This window comes from Canis lupus, chromosome 26, assembly GCF_048164855.1.
Source record: "Canis lupus baileyi chromosome 26, mCanLup2.hap1, whole genome shotgun sequence".
NCBI lineage: Eukaryota > Metazoa > Chordata > Mammalia > Carnivora > Canidae > Canis > Canis lupus.
In genome coordinates this window covers 43,622,752-43,635,701 of record NC_132863.1, presented here as the reverse complement: position 1 = coordinate 43,635,701, position 12,950 = coordinate 43,622,752, and the positions used below count along the sequence as shown (strand labels likewise).

At 53.8% G+C, this 12,950-nt stretch overlaps 1 protein-coding gene across 1 annotated transcript; it reads right to left on the bottom strand.

Annotated features, from left to right (window-relative positions):
* Positions 1 to 1,928: 1,928 nt before the first annotated feature.
* FAM210B (family with sequence similarity 210 member B) lies at positions 1,929 to 11,415 on the bottom strand. Its single transcript, XM_072801478.1, has 3 exons — positions 11,198 to 11,415; positions 4,544 to 4,719; positions 1,929 to 4,354 (listed from the first exon to the last, which is right to left on the bottom strand). Exons 1-3 carry the CDS (start codon positions 11,381 to 11,383, stop codon positions 4,138 to 4,140), a joined length of 579 nt encoding a protein of 192 aa, XP_072657579.1. The 5' UTR covers positions 11,384 to 11,415; the 3' UTR covers positions 1,929 to 4,137.
* Positions 11,416 to 12,950: the final 1,535 nt, after the last annotated feature.

Sequence of the window (12,950 nt, the reverse complement as noted above, 5' to 3'; positions counted from 1 at the left end):
CTTCTATCTTTACTTCCACGGCGTATCCCTTTAGGACTGCATTCGGTATCCTGGTGAGCTAATCCTCCTGGTCCCCTCTGAGACTGCTCAAGGTAGGAACATGTGCTCTACCTCCTTGGGGTTGGCTAGACACCAGTCTCAGCTGTTTCTAAATGTTACAGGGCTTACTATTTCATGGTTTTGAGGTTTTAGTTTTTGTAAAGCACATTAAGTCATATACATATATAAAATGATTATACTTAAAAGTTCTCATGTGTATGATCTTGAAATTAACTTCATTTTCCAGTTCAGTCTACCCTTTGAGAAATGCTGGGCTAAGTGTGGGCCCACTGGGAGGGTGGGAAGGCCCCTGCATGGTACTGTCAGGGCTGCAGTTCTGGAGCTGGCCTGGGCTGTGAACATACCCACCCTGTGATGTCTGGGGACACGACTTAGTAGGGTAGCCACTGACTGGGGGCAAGGGTAATGGGAGGGGTGGGTGGGGGGAAGGGGGGGCAAGTCAGGGAGCTGGGAAATTGTGATGGGTAATTAAGTGGGAATGGCATCTGAACTAGGGTGGAAGGAGAGGGAGGATGGAAAGGTTGGAGGCAGGAATGGCGAGAGGTCCCTAGAGCCCAGGGAGGGAGCAGCAGAAAACATGGCACCACAGGTGGCAAGCACACGGCCCTGTGACTGGGTGGTGGAAGGGGTAGCCAGTGCCCTCTCTTTATCCTGCAGACTGCCCTGTGCCCAGTCAGCGTTAGTTCTGAGGTAGGCATTGGACATTCAGTGCAGTACAGGACAGCAGCCCAGCTCATAGGGCTGGAATCCTTGGTTGGTCCTCATCCTGAGGAGATACCTGATGAGTCAGCAGTAGTTGACAGAAGTGGGTGCACCTGGCATGGCATGGGACCTTTGGGGGGTTCATTATAGCTGCAGGTGGTCAGGATAAAGGGTTGAAAGAGTTGTTCATCTATGTCCATACCTTCCCACCTCTGGGCTCTGATTGTTTTCAAGAAGGTGCAAAGAGCTCTACACGTGGGGTGAACTAGATCTTTGAAAAATAATTTTCTAAGTGTGGCCCTTAATTCTCTAAAGGAATGTCTGCGTAAGTGGAATCTCTCCCAGCCGTGGGGAGATTTGGGTACAGCCTGTGTTCAAGCCTGCTGCCCCATTCAGTACAGCTGTTGGTGGCTTCCTTTGATCCCCTTCTTATCTGGATCCCAAGGGACACTTGGCAGGTTGTTTTTAGTACTTATTACTCTGGAGCCATGCCATGTATGTAAAGTTGAAACATCGAGACACAAATACATCTAAGTTGCATGAGTAATTCTGTTCACTACCTGTTCACTACTGGCCTGCAAAATAAATGAGTAGGTGCCATGAGAGAAGCAGGTGTATCCGTTTTCTGATCTATACTATGTGCTTCTAATGCATAAAGTTACATATTTGTTTCTGGCTGTGGACATCATCTGGACCAGAGAGGGTAAACTTGACCTTGGAAGTGTTGAAGTTCCTGAGAACTAAGAACCATGCTTTTCATGGCCAACTTCGACGCAAGAAACTAGAAATGATACAAGGAAGTGGCCAACATGGAGAAACTTCCAGGTCAGCTTTGGTGACACAGTGACAGAAGCTTCAGAACACAACTGAGTAAAGCTCCAGGTATCCATCCAGTTAGCTCCCTTGGGATGAAGCTTTTCAGTCTTGAATAAACCAATTTTTACGTTCCCAAAGTAGTATTTCATGCATCATCCACCCAAGATATAGTTAATATAACGTGACCAACTTCACCAGTGACACCAGCTAAACTGTCATTTCCCAAACAGAATCCCACACGAGCAAAGAAAATAGTTCATTGTAGTTGCACAACATTAACAAACTAGTCACACACAGTGCTGCTTCCTAGTCAGCAACAGTTACGGCATAACCAGAAGAGGAATCCAAAGTTCTTCATAAACTACAAAGATGTTTATTTGTTTCAGGGAACTTAAGCGGCTCATTTTGTCAGATACAAAATTAGGGATGAACAATTGCTTACATTTTTAAAATAGATGTTTTATTTCCCCTAGTTCCATAAAAACAATGTAAATACAGGCAATCTACATCTTGCTGGTGAAGTCACATATTCCCTGGTCCTCTGATCTCTTCCAGGTTTGGTTCTGTTGGGACCACTGGCTGCAGGAGTGGAGTGGAGGTGGGCTTAGGAGAGGCCATGGCTATTTGGTTTGGTGATTGTTTTTATTGCTTGCCCTGTCAGTCCACTTCCATTCCTCCAAACGTGGAATCAAAGTTTAAGATTTCAGCCCTTAATCCTGTAGGACTGTCAGCTTTTTCTTGCATAGACATTACTAGGGATCTGACTGGTAGGGAGACTGGTACAGAAGGTGTTTAGGAGTGGGAAGCCAGCTAGGTGAACAGAGCCTGACCACAGGAGGGACTGCCAAGCGCTCTCGCCAGGCATCTGGCTCAGCTGTGTTGATGTCCTTGCAATTAGATCCCAGAAAGGCAGTTCAACTTGAAATCAGTGAAGCCTTTTGGCAATGCGCTAATTGCTTTAAGGAGGGGTGGGGGGTGGGGGGTGGGGGGTCCACTTTAACAGTCTTGCAAGTGGAGAATTGTCTCACAAAGCTTCTTGTGAAAGATGGACGTAGATTACTAAGGCTTAGCCAGGGGGCAGTTAGCAGCCAGGCGGTAAAACCAGGATGGTCAATTTATAGTTCCCTTAGTTTTCTGATTGTCACCTAGGTAATTAATAATTGGAACTCCCTCGGCCAAGGTGGCAGGGTGGAACTGGTTAATCGGGGTCCCGGTGTGGACCGTGCTGTGTGTGGATGCGGCCTGGAGGGTAGCTTTACAGGAATCCCACGGAAAGGAATTCCCTCCAGTTTGCCTGCTTCTAGGTGCTTCAGGGACAAAAATCTCAATTTGGATCTGCGTGCTTGAGTTTCTGTTCTTAATAATGTCCCTAAGAGCAACGGTTCTGGGCGGGGGGGGGGGGGGGGGGGCGGGGGGGTGCTCATATCAAACACCCTGTATCAGGTAAAACCAGCTCATCAGAAAGTAATTATACCTGCCTGTCCCTCTCCCTCCCTGGCTTGTATCATTTCATATTAGTTCACATTATTTCACAGTTGCCTCCCATTTACAGCAAGTGCCTCCAATTCTCCTTTTTAGAGAAAGGAGAATCTTTTTTAATATAACTTTGAAAAGGAGAATCTTTTTCAATATAACAAAATCTTTTTCTATATAACTTTAACTCAGTTAAAAAAAAATCAAAGTAGCGATATAATGTAAACATTGTGACCGAAGTTCTGGAATGTCTGAAGTTTGATGTAGAGGGTTCAGCAAAGATTGTCTTAGCTTTCCATGTGTGTGGTATCCAGGTTCACTTGTGGACAAGGCCGTCAGGAGCCACCTGATACCCCTGCTACTGGATAAAGTTTCCATATTTTCCCTAAACAGAGACAAATGACCCTGACCTACTTTAATGCAGTTTGAGGAGAACCACCAGGTAGGAGCCATCATGTCCAGATTTGAGGGTGTTTTAGGATCAATGAAACACACCAGAAACACTTGGTCATTCTTCCCCCCAAAACATGTGTAACGGACATTCAAGTGTTGATGCTAATTTAGATCCTGGTTACATATTGTTAAGTCTTAAATTGATTCATTAATTGTAACACTGGCAGCTGTTTTGCAGAATATTGCATATTAAACCGCAGGCAGCCTGACAACAGATATTGGAGGAAGGGGAATTTTAAAAACTAGCTTAATGAATCGTTGCCCTTTAAGAATCTGAGCAAAGATTAACCCCTGGGGCTTCTACAGACTAGAACCTCACCAGTGATCTTCCAGAAGGAACATTTTGTAGGCTAACAGTTTTGTTTGAGATGACAACTCAGTTTGTGATATTTTGCTGACATTTTAGATTATGGATACAAGCCCTGTGATGAAGAGCATTAAGACCATTTGTAAAGCAAAATAATTACAATTATTAAAAAACCTGAATTTTTGCTGGCAAAGGTAAACCTTATTCATGAGAATATAGCAATTAGCTTCCTGTCCCCTCCTCCCCCAGAAAAGCTATATCCTAAAACTAACCCCAAATTTCTATTGAAAAGAAACAGGTTTTCAGGCCCACAGTTGGAGAGTTCATCAAGGCTTTGCAGCTGGAGGTTTAAAAAATCCCACTTTGCGAAAATATCTGACAATGAAGGGCACAGAAACTAAGGTGATGCTGATTCTCACCGGGGCAAACAGCTTGTGGATGGCATAGGCCACCACGAAGGTACTCGTGCCTGCTGCCATTTTTGACTGCACCAGTGACTCTTTAAATCCGAGTTTAAGCAGGACTGCAGACATGTCCACACCACTGGGGAAAGAGACCAAAAAATAAAAATAAAAAAAAATCATCACGAGGGGTTAAGTTAGACAATTGATTTGGCTCTAAGATTTAAAGTATTTAAAAAATGTGACAAAAGTGGTCAGAGGAATAAAAGTTCATAGGAAAAATGTTGTCATTTAGAGAATCATGCATGGCAGTAAAGAACAGAGATCCTACCTTGAAACCACCGTGTAAAAGATGCCCAAGGAGACTAACGAGATTCCAATGTGCAGCGACACAGCAACGGCGCCGTACTCTTGGAAGACCTTTCTCAGCTGCTGTGACTTGCTTTGCTTTTCCTCCTGTCCGCTGCTGACAGCCCTGCCTGTTGTCGCAGTGATTTTGCTGGGGTCCTGTGCACAAACCAAAGAAGGAGAGATGATCTGGGGCAGGAGCAAGGATGTTAGTAGCTGACGGCAGCTTTCCTGTTGCTCCCTGTTCTATCCTCCTTCCTCCCCAGGGAGGGACCAGTGACTCTTCCTCCTCAGGTGACTGAGGGGCCAGTGACTCCCTCCTCAGGTGAGGCTAGCGCCCACTTCAACACTGAGCGCACTGGAAGGCTGGGGCTTGCGTATGATCAGCGGGATGATGGCCCCAGGGGTTTCCAGGTCCCAATCTCCAGAACCTGTGAATATGGCAAAAGGATTCTGCAGATGTGATTAAGGATCTCGAGATGGGCAGGCATCATGGATTTTCCGATGTAGTCACAAGGGTCCTTATACGTGAAGAGAGGGAGGCGGGAGGGCCAGGGAAGATGTGAGCACAGAAGCAGGTATCTGAAGACATTGCTCTGCTGGTTGGGAACAGAGGAAGGGGCCAGGGGCCAGTGAGTGTGAATGGCCTCCAGATGCTGGAAAAGTCTGCTGGAAATGGGCTCTCCCTCAGAGCCTCCAGAAGGAACCGGCCCTGCCAATGCCTTGACTTTAGCCCCGTGAGACCCATTTTGGACTTCTGGTCTCCAGACCTGTAAGGTAATACATATGTGTGGTTTTAAGCCACTGGAATTCTGGTAAGCTGTTGTTAGAGCATCAACAGTAGCTAAGACCTTCGGGCTCACACACCTGGGGACGCTGTCCCTGAGCCAGGCAGTGCTGGATGTTTCTCTGCATCTGCTGTTGGCTTTCACCCTCACAACCACTTTCTAGGTAGATACTGTTTTCTTCCCACTTTACAGAGGAGCCACACAGGCTTCAATTGGCCCAAAGTGACCAAAACTAGAATCCAGGTCGTCTGGGTCCACAGCCTGAGCACATGAAAACCATCCTAGACTACAAAATCAAGGACAGTGAAAGCAAAATAAAATAGAGCAGAAGCTACCTGTATTTATGACCAGAATCGAGGTTTACCCCAGACAACTGAGCAGATCCAGGGATGGCCGATTCCTGGGCCATGAATGCACCGGCTGGGATTTGCATAGAAACAGACCGCCGCACCCAGCATCTCAACATTTTTTTCTTAAAGATCTTGACACAGAGAATGCATGAGCAAGAGAGGGCATGCATGCCCAAGGCCCCAGGCCGGGGGAGCAGTAGGCAGAGGGAGAGGAAGAAGCAGGCTCCCCACTGAGCAGGGAGCCAGATCCCTGGGCTCATTCCCAGGACCCCCGAATCATGACCTGAGCTGAAGGCAGACAACTTAACCAACTGAGCCACCTAGGTGCCCCTATCTTTTAACATTTATTGAGCACCTACAGGGCCTGGAACGTTTGGGAAAAACGACCCAACAACACTGCATTTCTTTTTTAAAAAAGCTCCTTCTCAATATGGAGCCTTTTTTATGAAAGATTTTTTTGAATCCTAATGACCTATCTCTCACAGTATCTGGGTCATTTAGCTCCTGTTACTGCCTTGCAGAATGAAGACTTTTTCTTAGTATTTTTAGAGTAGGTTGCATCCGGGCCAACTTCAAAGGCAAGATGGAAGAGAATAGCCCAGAGTCCCCAGAAGGTATGGGCAGGGCTCTCTGAATGAAAATGAAACAACTGGAGCCCAGAGCAGCACCTCCAAATCTAGGGAGGCCCCTCCCGGGGGCTGCAGGGGACCTCCCAGCCCTGCCTTGCTTCAGGAGCCCCTGTCCCCCAGGCTTGAGCTCTGACAGCATGTGGGGCTTTTCGGAGCTCCCAGGTGGCTTACGTGCGGCTGGTCCATTCGTACTTCTGTCCAGGTGCCCAGTGTCTGATTTTGTGCCCTGGGGTGAGGCCTGGGCACTGGGATTAGTTATCAGTTGCCAGGCAAAGCCCTGCTTACCAATCCTGCCTCCCCTTGCCCTGCCCTTACCCACCCTCAGCATGTTCTCCAGATACAGCTGCTGAGCAGCTGACTGGGGACTCCTACCCATAAGCTTCTCATCTCAATTTCATTCAGAAATTAAATTAGTTAAATTAAATTTGATTTAATTCATCTCAATTTCTTTCAATGCTGCTCACATTCCTGGGAATCCAATGTTTTTTTTTTTTTTTTTTTTTTTTTTAAATTTTATTTATTTATGATAGTCACACAGAGAGAGAGAGAGAGGCAGAGACACAGGAGGAGGGAGAAGCAGGCTCCATGCACCGGGAGCCCAACGTGGGATTCGATCCCGGGTCTCCAGGATCGCGCCCTGGGCCAAAGGCAGGCGCTAAACCGCTGCGCCACCCAGGGATCCCCTGGGAATCCAATGTTAAAGCCACTTTCAGAGTTATGAAAACAGAGACCTAACAAAAGGGAAGGGGCTGTTCGAGATCCAGTCTCTGGTCACAGGTCTCAGAGAGTGCAGTTTTTGTTTTTGTTTTTTTTAAGGGCGAGTGTGCACATGTGGATTGGTGGGGGCGGGGAGGTGGGGAGAAAGAATCTTAAGTAGACTCACCCGTGAGGACAGAGCCCGACCCTGAGCCAAAATCAAGAGTCAGATGCTTAACCAACTGGGCCACTCAGGCACCCCCACCTCTTTTTGATTAAAGACTTTTTAATCTTTAATCTCTTCACCCGACGTGGGGCTCGAACTCACAACCCCGAGATCTAGAGTCAAGTGCTACACTGACCCAGCCAGCCAGGTACCCCTCCTAGACTGCATTCAGGTAGGCAGCAACCCATAACTTCTTTTGAAAGGTTTAAAGGAAACCACCTGTGTCCTCAGGTTAGGCTCCCTCTATTGAGCCAGGTGCTGGGCTTAGTGCTTTAAAGGTGTCATTTCATAAAACCCCTTGTGGTAACCCGATGACGTGGGCACCTCTGTGGCTCCCACTTTGACAGGCGGGAGACCGAGGGTGTGGGGGTGTGAGGGTGTGGGGGTGGTGAGCGGGCGGCAGTGCCCGGCCTAGTCACTGCAGTGGCCACTAGGAGGCCACACGGCTTCTGCAGTCAGACTGGCCTTTGTGTCCTGTTCAGAGCTGAACACTCCTAAAGTTCTGGAACACTTTCCCGGGATTTCAAGGCTTTGGTGGGGAGAAGAAGACCAGTCTCCTTTAGGTTGGCTAGCACACGTGACTTCTTCCCCCCAAAGCTTTTCACTGGCTTGCCTCCCAGCACCCAGAATGGCTGCTCAGAGCTCAGGTTCATTCTGATAAGCAAGGCCCCACCCGCCTTTTGGCTGCCAGGCGTCGGGCGCTGATAGGGCAATAATCTACAATCTCCAGTCCAAGTGCCAACGACGTTCTGAGGCTGAGAACAGAAACCCCTTTTCACTTCCCACCCTTGACACTTGGCCCGACTTAATTATGCCCCATCTGTCCATTCACCAGAGCCGAGTGGACCTGTCTCTGTTGAGGGCTCTTTTCTTTACAACCTCTGTTTTGGCAAAAGGCCTTTTGGCCAAAAAAAAAAAAAAAAAAAAAAAAGAAAAAGAAAAACAAAGAGGCGGCCAGACTTCCAGCTACAGAATAACCAGCATCTACTGCAAAACAATGGGAGGGATAAAATACGCAGACACAATGGACAATTTGCTGTGAGCCAGCCGCAGAGTCTGTTGTTAACTTTCTAGAGTTAGACTCTTGGGACAATTTTCTTCCTTTTATCGTGGTAAAGGGAAGTTTCTTTAAACATTGTGAGCCATTTGGTCTTCTTCCTAACTAACCCTAGAGGAGACTGAAGAAGCTAAAATAAAGGAATTTTTGAGGGGGTGGCTTGCTATTTTTCAGACATTCCTTTCTTTGTGAAATACCACCCTAAGTGCCTGTGATGTTATGTTAGGCACTGCCCTGGGTGCACATAACATCATACGTCCCCTGATGTCTGTACTTAGTCAAAGTGCTTTTAGATCCTGCATGTGTTGTGTGTCTGTGTGTTTGTATGTGTGTGACTGCCTCCCCGCCCCCAAGCCAAACAGTTACTAGAGTATAAAAGGCTAAATTAGAAGAGGCAGGGAGGTTTTGAGGAATGAGCCAAAGCTGTTGCTCACAATGTTTGGAGTGACACCTGTTATTCATTCATTCAATAAATAATAATAATCCTAAACATGACACTACAGTGTAGTCCACTATTCTGAGTACTCTGAAAATATTAATTCATATAGTCCTCACAACAACCTTGTGAGATAGGTATTATCGTCATCCTCCCTTAACAGAAGAGGATCCTGGAAGCCCAGAGAGGTTTAGTAACTTTCGGAGGGTCACACAGGAATTACTTGTCAGAGCTCGGATCTAAACCTGCCAAGTCTGGTTCCGAGGCTTTGCTCTAAACAACTATGCTATGTTCCTCACTTATTCACGGATACCTGCTTTGTGCGGGGCACTGCTCCTAGTACGGGGGGGAAGGGCGATGAAGGAGACAGACAAAACTCTACCTCAGGGAGCCTGTGGTCCAGTGGGGAGGGTGGGGACAGGAAACAGTAAAGGACAGCATCAGGACTGCCAGATATGACAAGTGCTATGGAGAAACCTCAAGGAGAAGAGGTAGACGGGTAGGACTGTGGGGAGGGACACTGCCAATTTATATAAGGGCACCAAGGAGGGGCTTCCTGAAAAGGCAGCATGTGAGCAAGAACTGACAAAAGACACTGGGGCTTTTGAGAGCAAATCATTTGCCTAAGATTTCCCTCCCATAGTGTAGGTGTAGGCAGGCTGGGCTGCCAGCTGACAAGACGAGAATCAGGTTAAGTGACAAAGTCAGGATTGTCCTGCGGCTTCACCTCCCTCTGGTTAGAGTGGAGACCCCACCAAAGGCAGATGCGAGTAGGTCTCTCAGGTACCTGATGGAGACCCGAACAGCACTCCCTCCTCCCAGTGGCCAAAAACACGGTGCCCTGTGGGTAGCCAGGAACAGCTGATGGGGGAGACCCCTGCAGCTGCTGCCAGGGATGTATTTTCTCAGGGAGATGACACTTTGAGTGATGAGTATCTTCTCTCCTAGCAGCCTGTCAGGTTCTGATCCCACCCGGATCCTGCCCATCTACCAGGCAGCAGGAGAAACAAGCACAGCCCGTGAGGCCCTGTGAATGTACCTGATGCCAGATTTCACATTCATGCTCCATGAAATGTGAATTACTGACATCCTATTTTACAGACGAGGAAACCAAAAGAGAAGTGGGGGAATTTGACCAAGGCCACAGAACTACTGAGTAGAGACAGGAATATGGGGAGTCTGCCCACACTTGTCACCTCTGTATACACATTCATATTCATGCATGCTCTTGTGCCACACACCTGCCAGTGCCAGGCCCTGGGCTAGGGACAAAACTGATGTGGCTGATGGGACAGACAAGCAAGTCAGGAGACTATTCCAGATGATAAGTGTAGGGAGGAACCACATCCATGGGACTGGGCGGGGGGGGGGGAGGGGGTCAGTGGAGGCACCCAAGGCATCACTGATGGTCAGGGAAGGCTTCCTGGAGGAAGGGACAAGTGGGCTGATCCACAAAGAATCGCTAGGAGGCAGCCAGATGGGTGCAGAGGGCTCGGGATTTAGAGACAAGACCTGCAGCCTGTCAGATGGGGGAGCGGAAGGCAGGAGGCATGATGAGGGCGGGAGTCAAATCCCTAAGGAACGTTCATTCCGGAAGCTCCACTGGCACAGCGCTCAGCCCCGCTTCAGCTCACGGAATTGTCCCCCAAACTCTTGTTGGGAAGGTGCTATTTTTAGCCCTCGGAAAGGTCAGCGAACAGGCTCAGAGCCTTCAGCCTGCTTGGGGTGAGGTCACCGGGCTGCGGCGCGGAGGGCAGGGATCCTATCCTCAGGCAAAGGGGCTGCAGGCGGCCCGGTCCTGCGTGTCCCTCCTCGTTAGCCCTGTGTCTCCAGACTGTGCTACTTACCACTGTTTTCCTTTAAGGAGATGAGCGGGGGGAGAGAGAGAGAGAGAAACGAAAAGATTTTTCTTTTTCTAGGAAAGTCCGTATTACCCTTCTGTGGGGAGGCCGGTTTTCAGTTCCCATCCATAGAAGAAAGCGACAGAAAGGGAGCAGGACGGAACACTGGAGTCTGGCGGGGAGGCCTGCTCTCTGCTTAGACACAGGGAGCAGCAGCGTGAGCGGCCGCGGTCCTGCGCCCTGGGGCCCGGGCGGAGGGAGGGGGAAGAACCCGACACCATGTGACAGGGCGCCGACAGCCAGTCCGGGCCCCGGCGACCGTCCTCTCGGCCACCGGCCGACGCCTGGGGAACCTGGGGCTCGGCCAGACGCTGTGTGACCTTGGGCAGATCGCCAGACCGCCCTGAGCCTCAGTTTCTCCAGCCGTTAACTGGGACGATCGCTTCCTTGGCTTGCAGGGGTTGGGGCCTTGGGGACCCTGGGGGCGCTCGGTCTGGGCAGCTGGGCGAGTGCAGGTCTCCTTGGGCGGAGGTGGACCGGGATCCGGGATCCGGGATCAGGGAGCCTGGGGCGGGGGCGGGGGCGGGGGCGGGGGTGGGGGCGGGGAGGCTTACCTGGCGGCCGCCGCTGTCCCCGCGGACCGCGCGCAGCAGCAGAGCGTCGGGCCCGCGCCCGAGCGGCGGCAGGAACAGGGGGGGCGGCGCGCACGGGGCGGCGGCGCCCAGGACCCAGGCGGCGCGAGGCCGGACCCGGGCGCCCACCCTGCCCGCGGGGCCCAGCAGCGCCAGCAGCCCGGCCATGGCGCGCCGAGAAGCGCTCCCGCGGGCGCAGCGGGCCGGACGCGCAGCGAGCACCGGGAGGCGGGGCCCGCCTGAGCCCGAGATCCGAGCGGGCCCCGCCCCCGGCCCCGCCCCTCCGCAGCCGCACGCGGGGCGGGTGGGGCCTGAGCCGCGCCATCCCTCCGGGCCCCTCCCCGGCCCCGCCCCAGGAGCCCGAGCCTCGCGCGGAGTGGGCGGAGCCGGAGCAGCTCGATCCTTCCCCGGCCCCGCCCCCTGGAGCCCGAGCCCTCGCAGTGGGCGGAGCCGGAGCCGCGCGATCCCTCCCCCGGCCCCGTCCCGCCCCCGGAGCCCGAGCCCTCGCAGTGGGCGGAGCCGGAGCCGCTCGATCCTTCCCCGGCCCCGCCCCCTGGAGCCCAAGCCCTCGCAGTGGGCGGAGCCGGAGCCGCGCGATCCTTCCCCGGCCCCGCCCCCCGGAGCCCGAGCCCTCGCAGTGGGCGGGGCCGGAGCCGCGCGATCCCTCCCCCGGCCCCGCCCCCCGGAGCCCGAGCCCTCGCAGTGGGCGGGGCCGGAGCCGCGCGATCCCGCCCCGGCCCCGCCCCCCGGAGCCCGAGCCCTCGCAGTGGGCGGAGCCGGAGCCGCGCGATCCCGCCCCGGCCCCGCCCCCCGGAGCCCGAGCCCTCGCAGTGGGCGGGGCCGGAGCCGCGCGATCCCTCCCCCGGCCCCGCCCCCCGGAGCCCGAGCCCTCGCAGTGGGCGGGGCCGGAGCCGCGCGATCCCTCCCCCGGCCCCGCCCCCCGGAGCCCGAGCCCTCGCAGTGGGCGGGGCCGGAGCCGCGCGATCCCGCCCCGGCCCCGCCCCCCGGAGCCCGAGCCCTCGCAGTGGGCGGAGCCGGAGCCGCGCGATCCTTCCCCGGCCCCGCCCCCCGGAGCCCGAGCCCTCGCAGTGGGCGGAGCCGGAGCCGCGCGATCCCGCCCCGGCCCCGCCCCCTGAGCCCGAGCCCTCGCAGTGGGCGGAGCCGGAGCCGCGCGATCCCTCCCCCGGCCCCGCCCCGCCCCCGGAGCCCGAGCCCTCGCAGTGGGCGGAGCCGGAGCCGCGCGATCCCTCCCCCGGCCCCGCCCCGCCCCCGGAGCCCGAGCCCTCGCAGTGGGCGGAGCCGGAGCCGCTCGATCCTTCCCCGGCCCCGCCCCCCGGAGCCCGAGCCCTCGCAGTGGGCGGAGCCGGAGCCGCGCGATCCCGCCCCGGCCCCGCCCCCCGGAGCCCGAGCCCTCGCAGTGGGCGGAGCCGGAGCCGCTCGATCCTTCCCCGGCCCCGCCCCCCGGAGCCCGAGCCCTCGCAGTGGGCGGAGCCGGAGCCGCGCGATCCCGCCCCGGCCCCGCCCCCTGAGCCCGAGCCCTCGCAGTGGGCGGAGCCGGAGCCGCGCGATCCCTCCCCCGGCCCCGCCCCGCCCCCGGAGCCCGAGCCCTCGCAGTGGGCGGCCTGGGACCCGGAGCGCCCCCCACGCGCAGCTCGCGGGGCCGGAGATTCGTGCCTGTCCCTGTCCTTGCAGTTTAGGCTGCGTGGACTCGGCCGTATTCTGGTGGCTACAGGAG

What these genes read in the sequence shown, in the direction of transcription:
- FAM210B (XM_072801478.1), bottom strand. Translation starts at nt 11,383, where the DNA reads ATGGCCGGGCTGCTGGCGCTGCTGGGCCCCGCGGGCAGGGTGGGCGCC. An exon ending in GGGACAGCGGCGGCCGCCAG is followed by an intron (nt 4,720 to 11,197) that starts GTAAGCCTCCCC and finishes GTTTGTGCACAG; the next exon opens with GACCCCAGCAAAATCACTGC. An exon ending in TTTTACACGGTGGTTTCAAG is followed by an intron (nt 4,355 to 4,543) that starts GTAGGATCTCTG and finishes CTCTTTCCCCAG; the next exon opens with TGGTGTGGACATGTCTGCAG.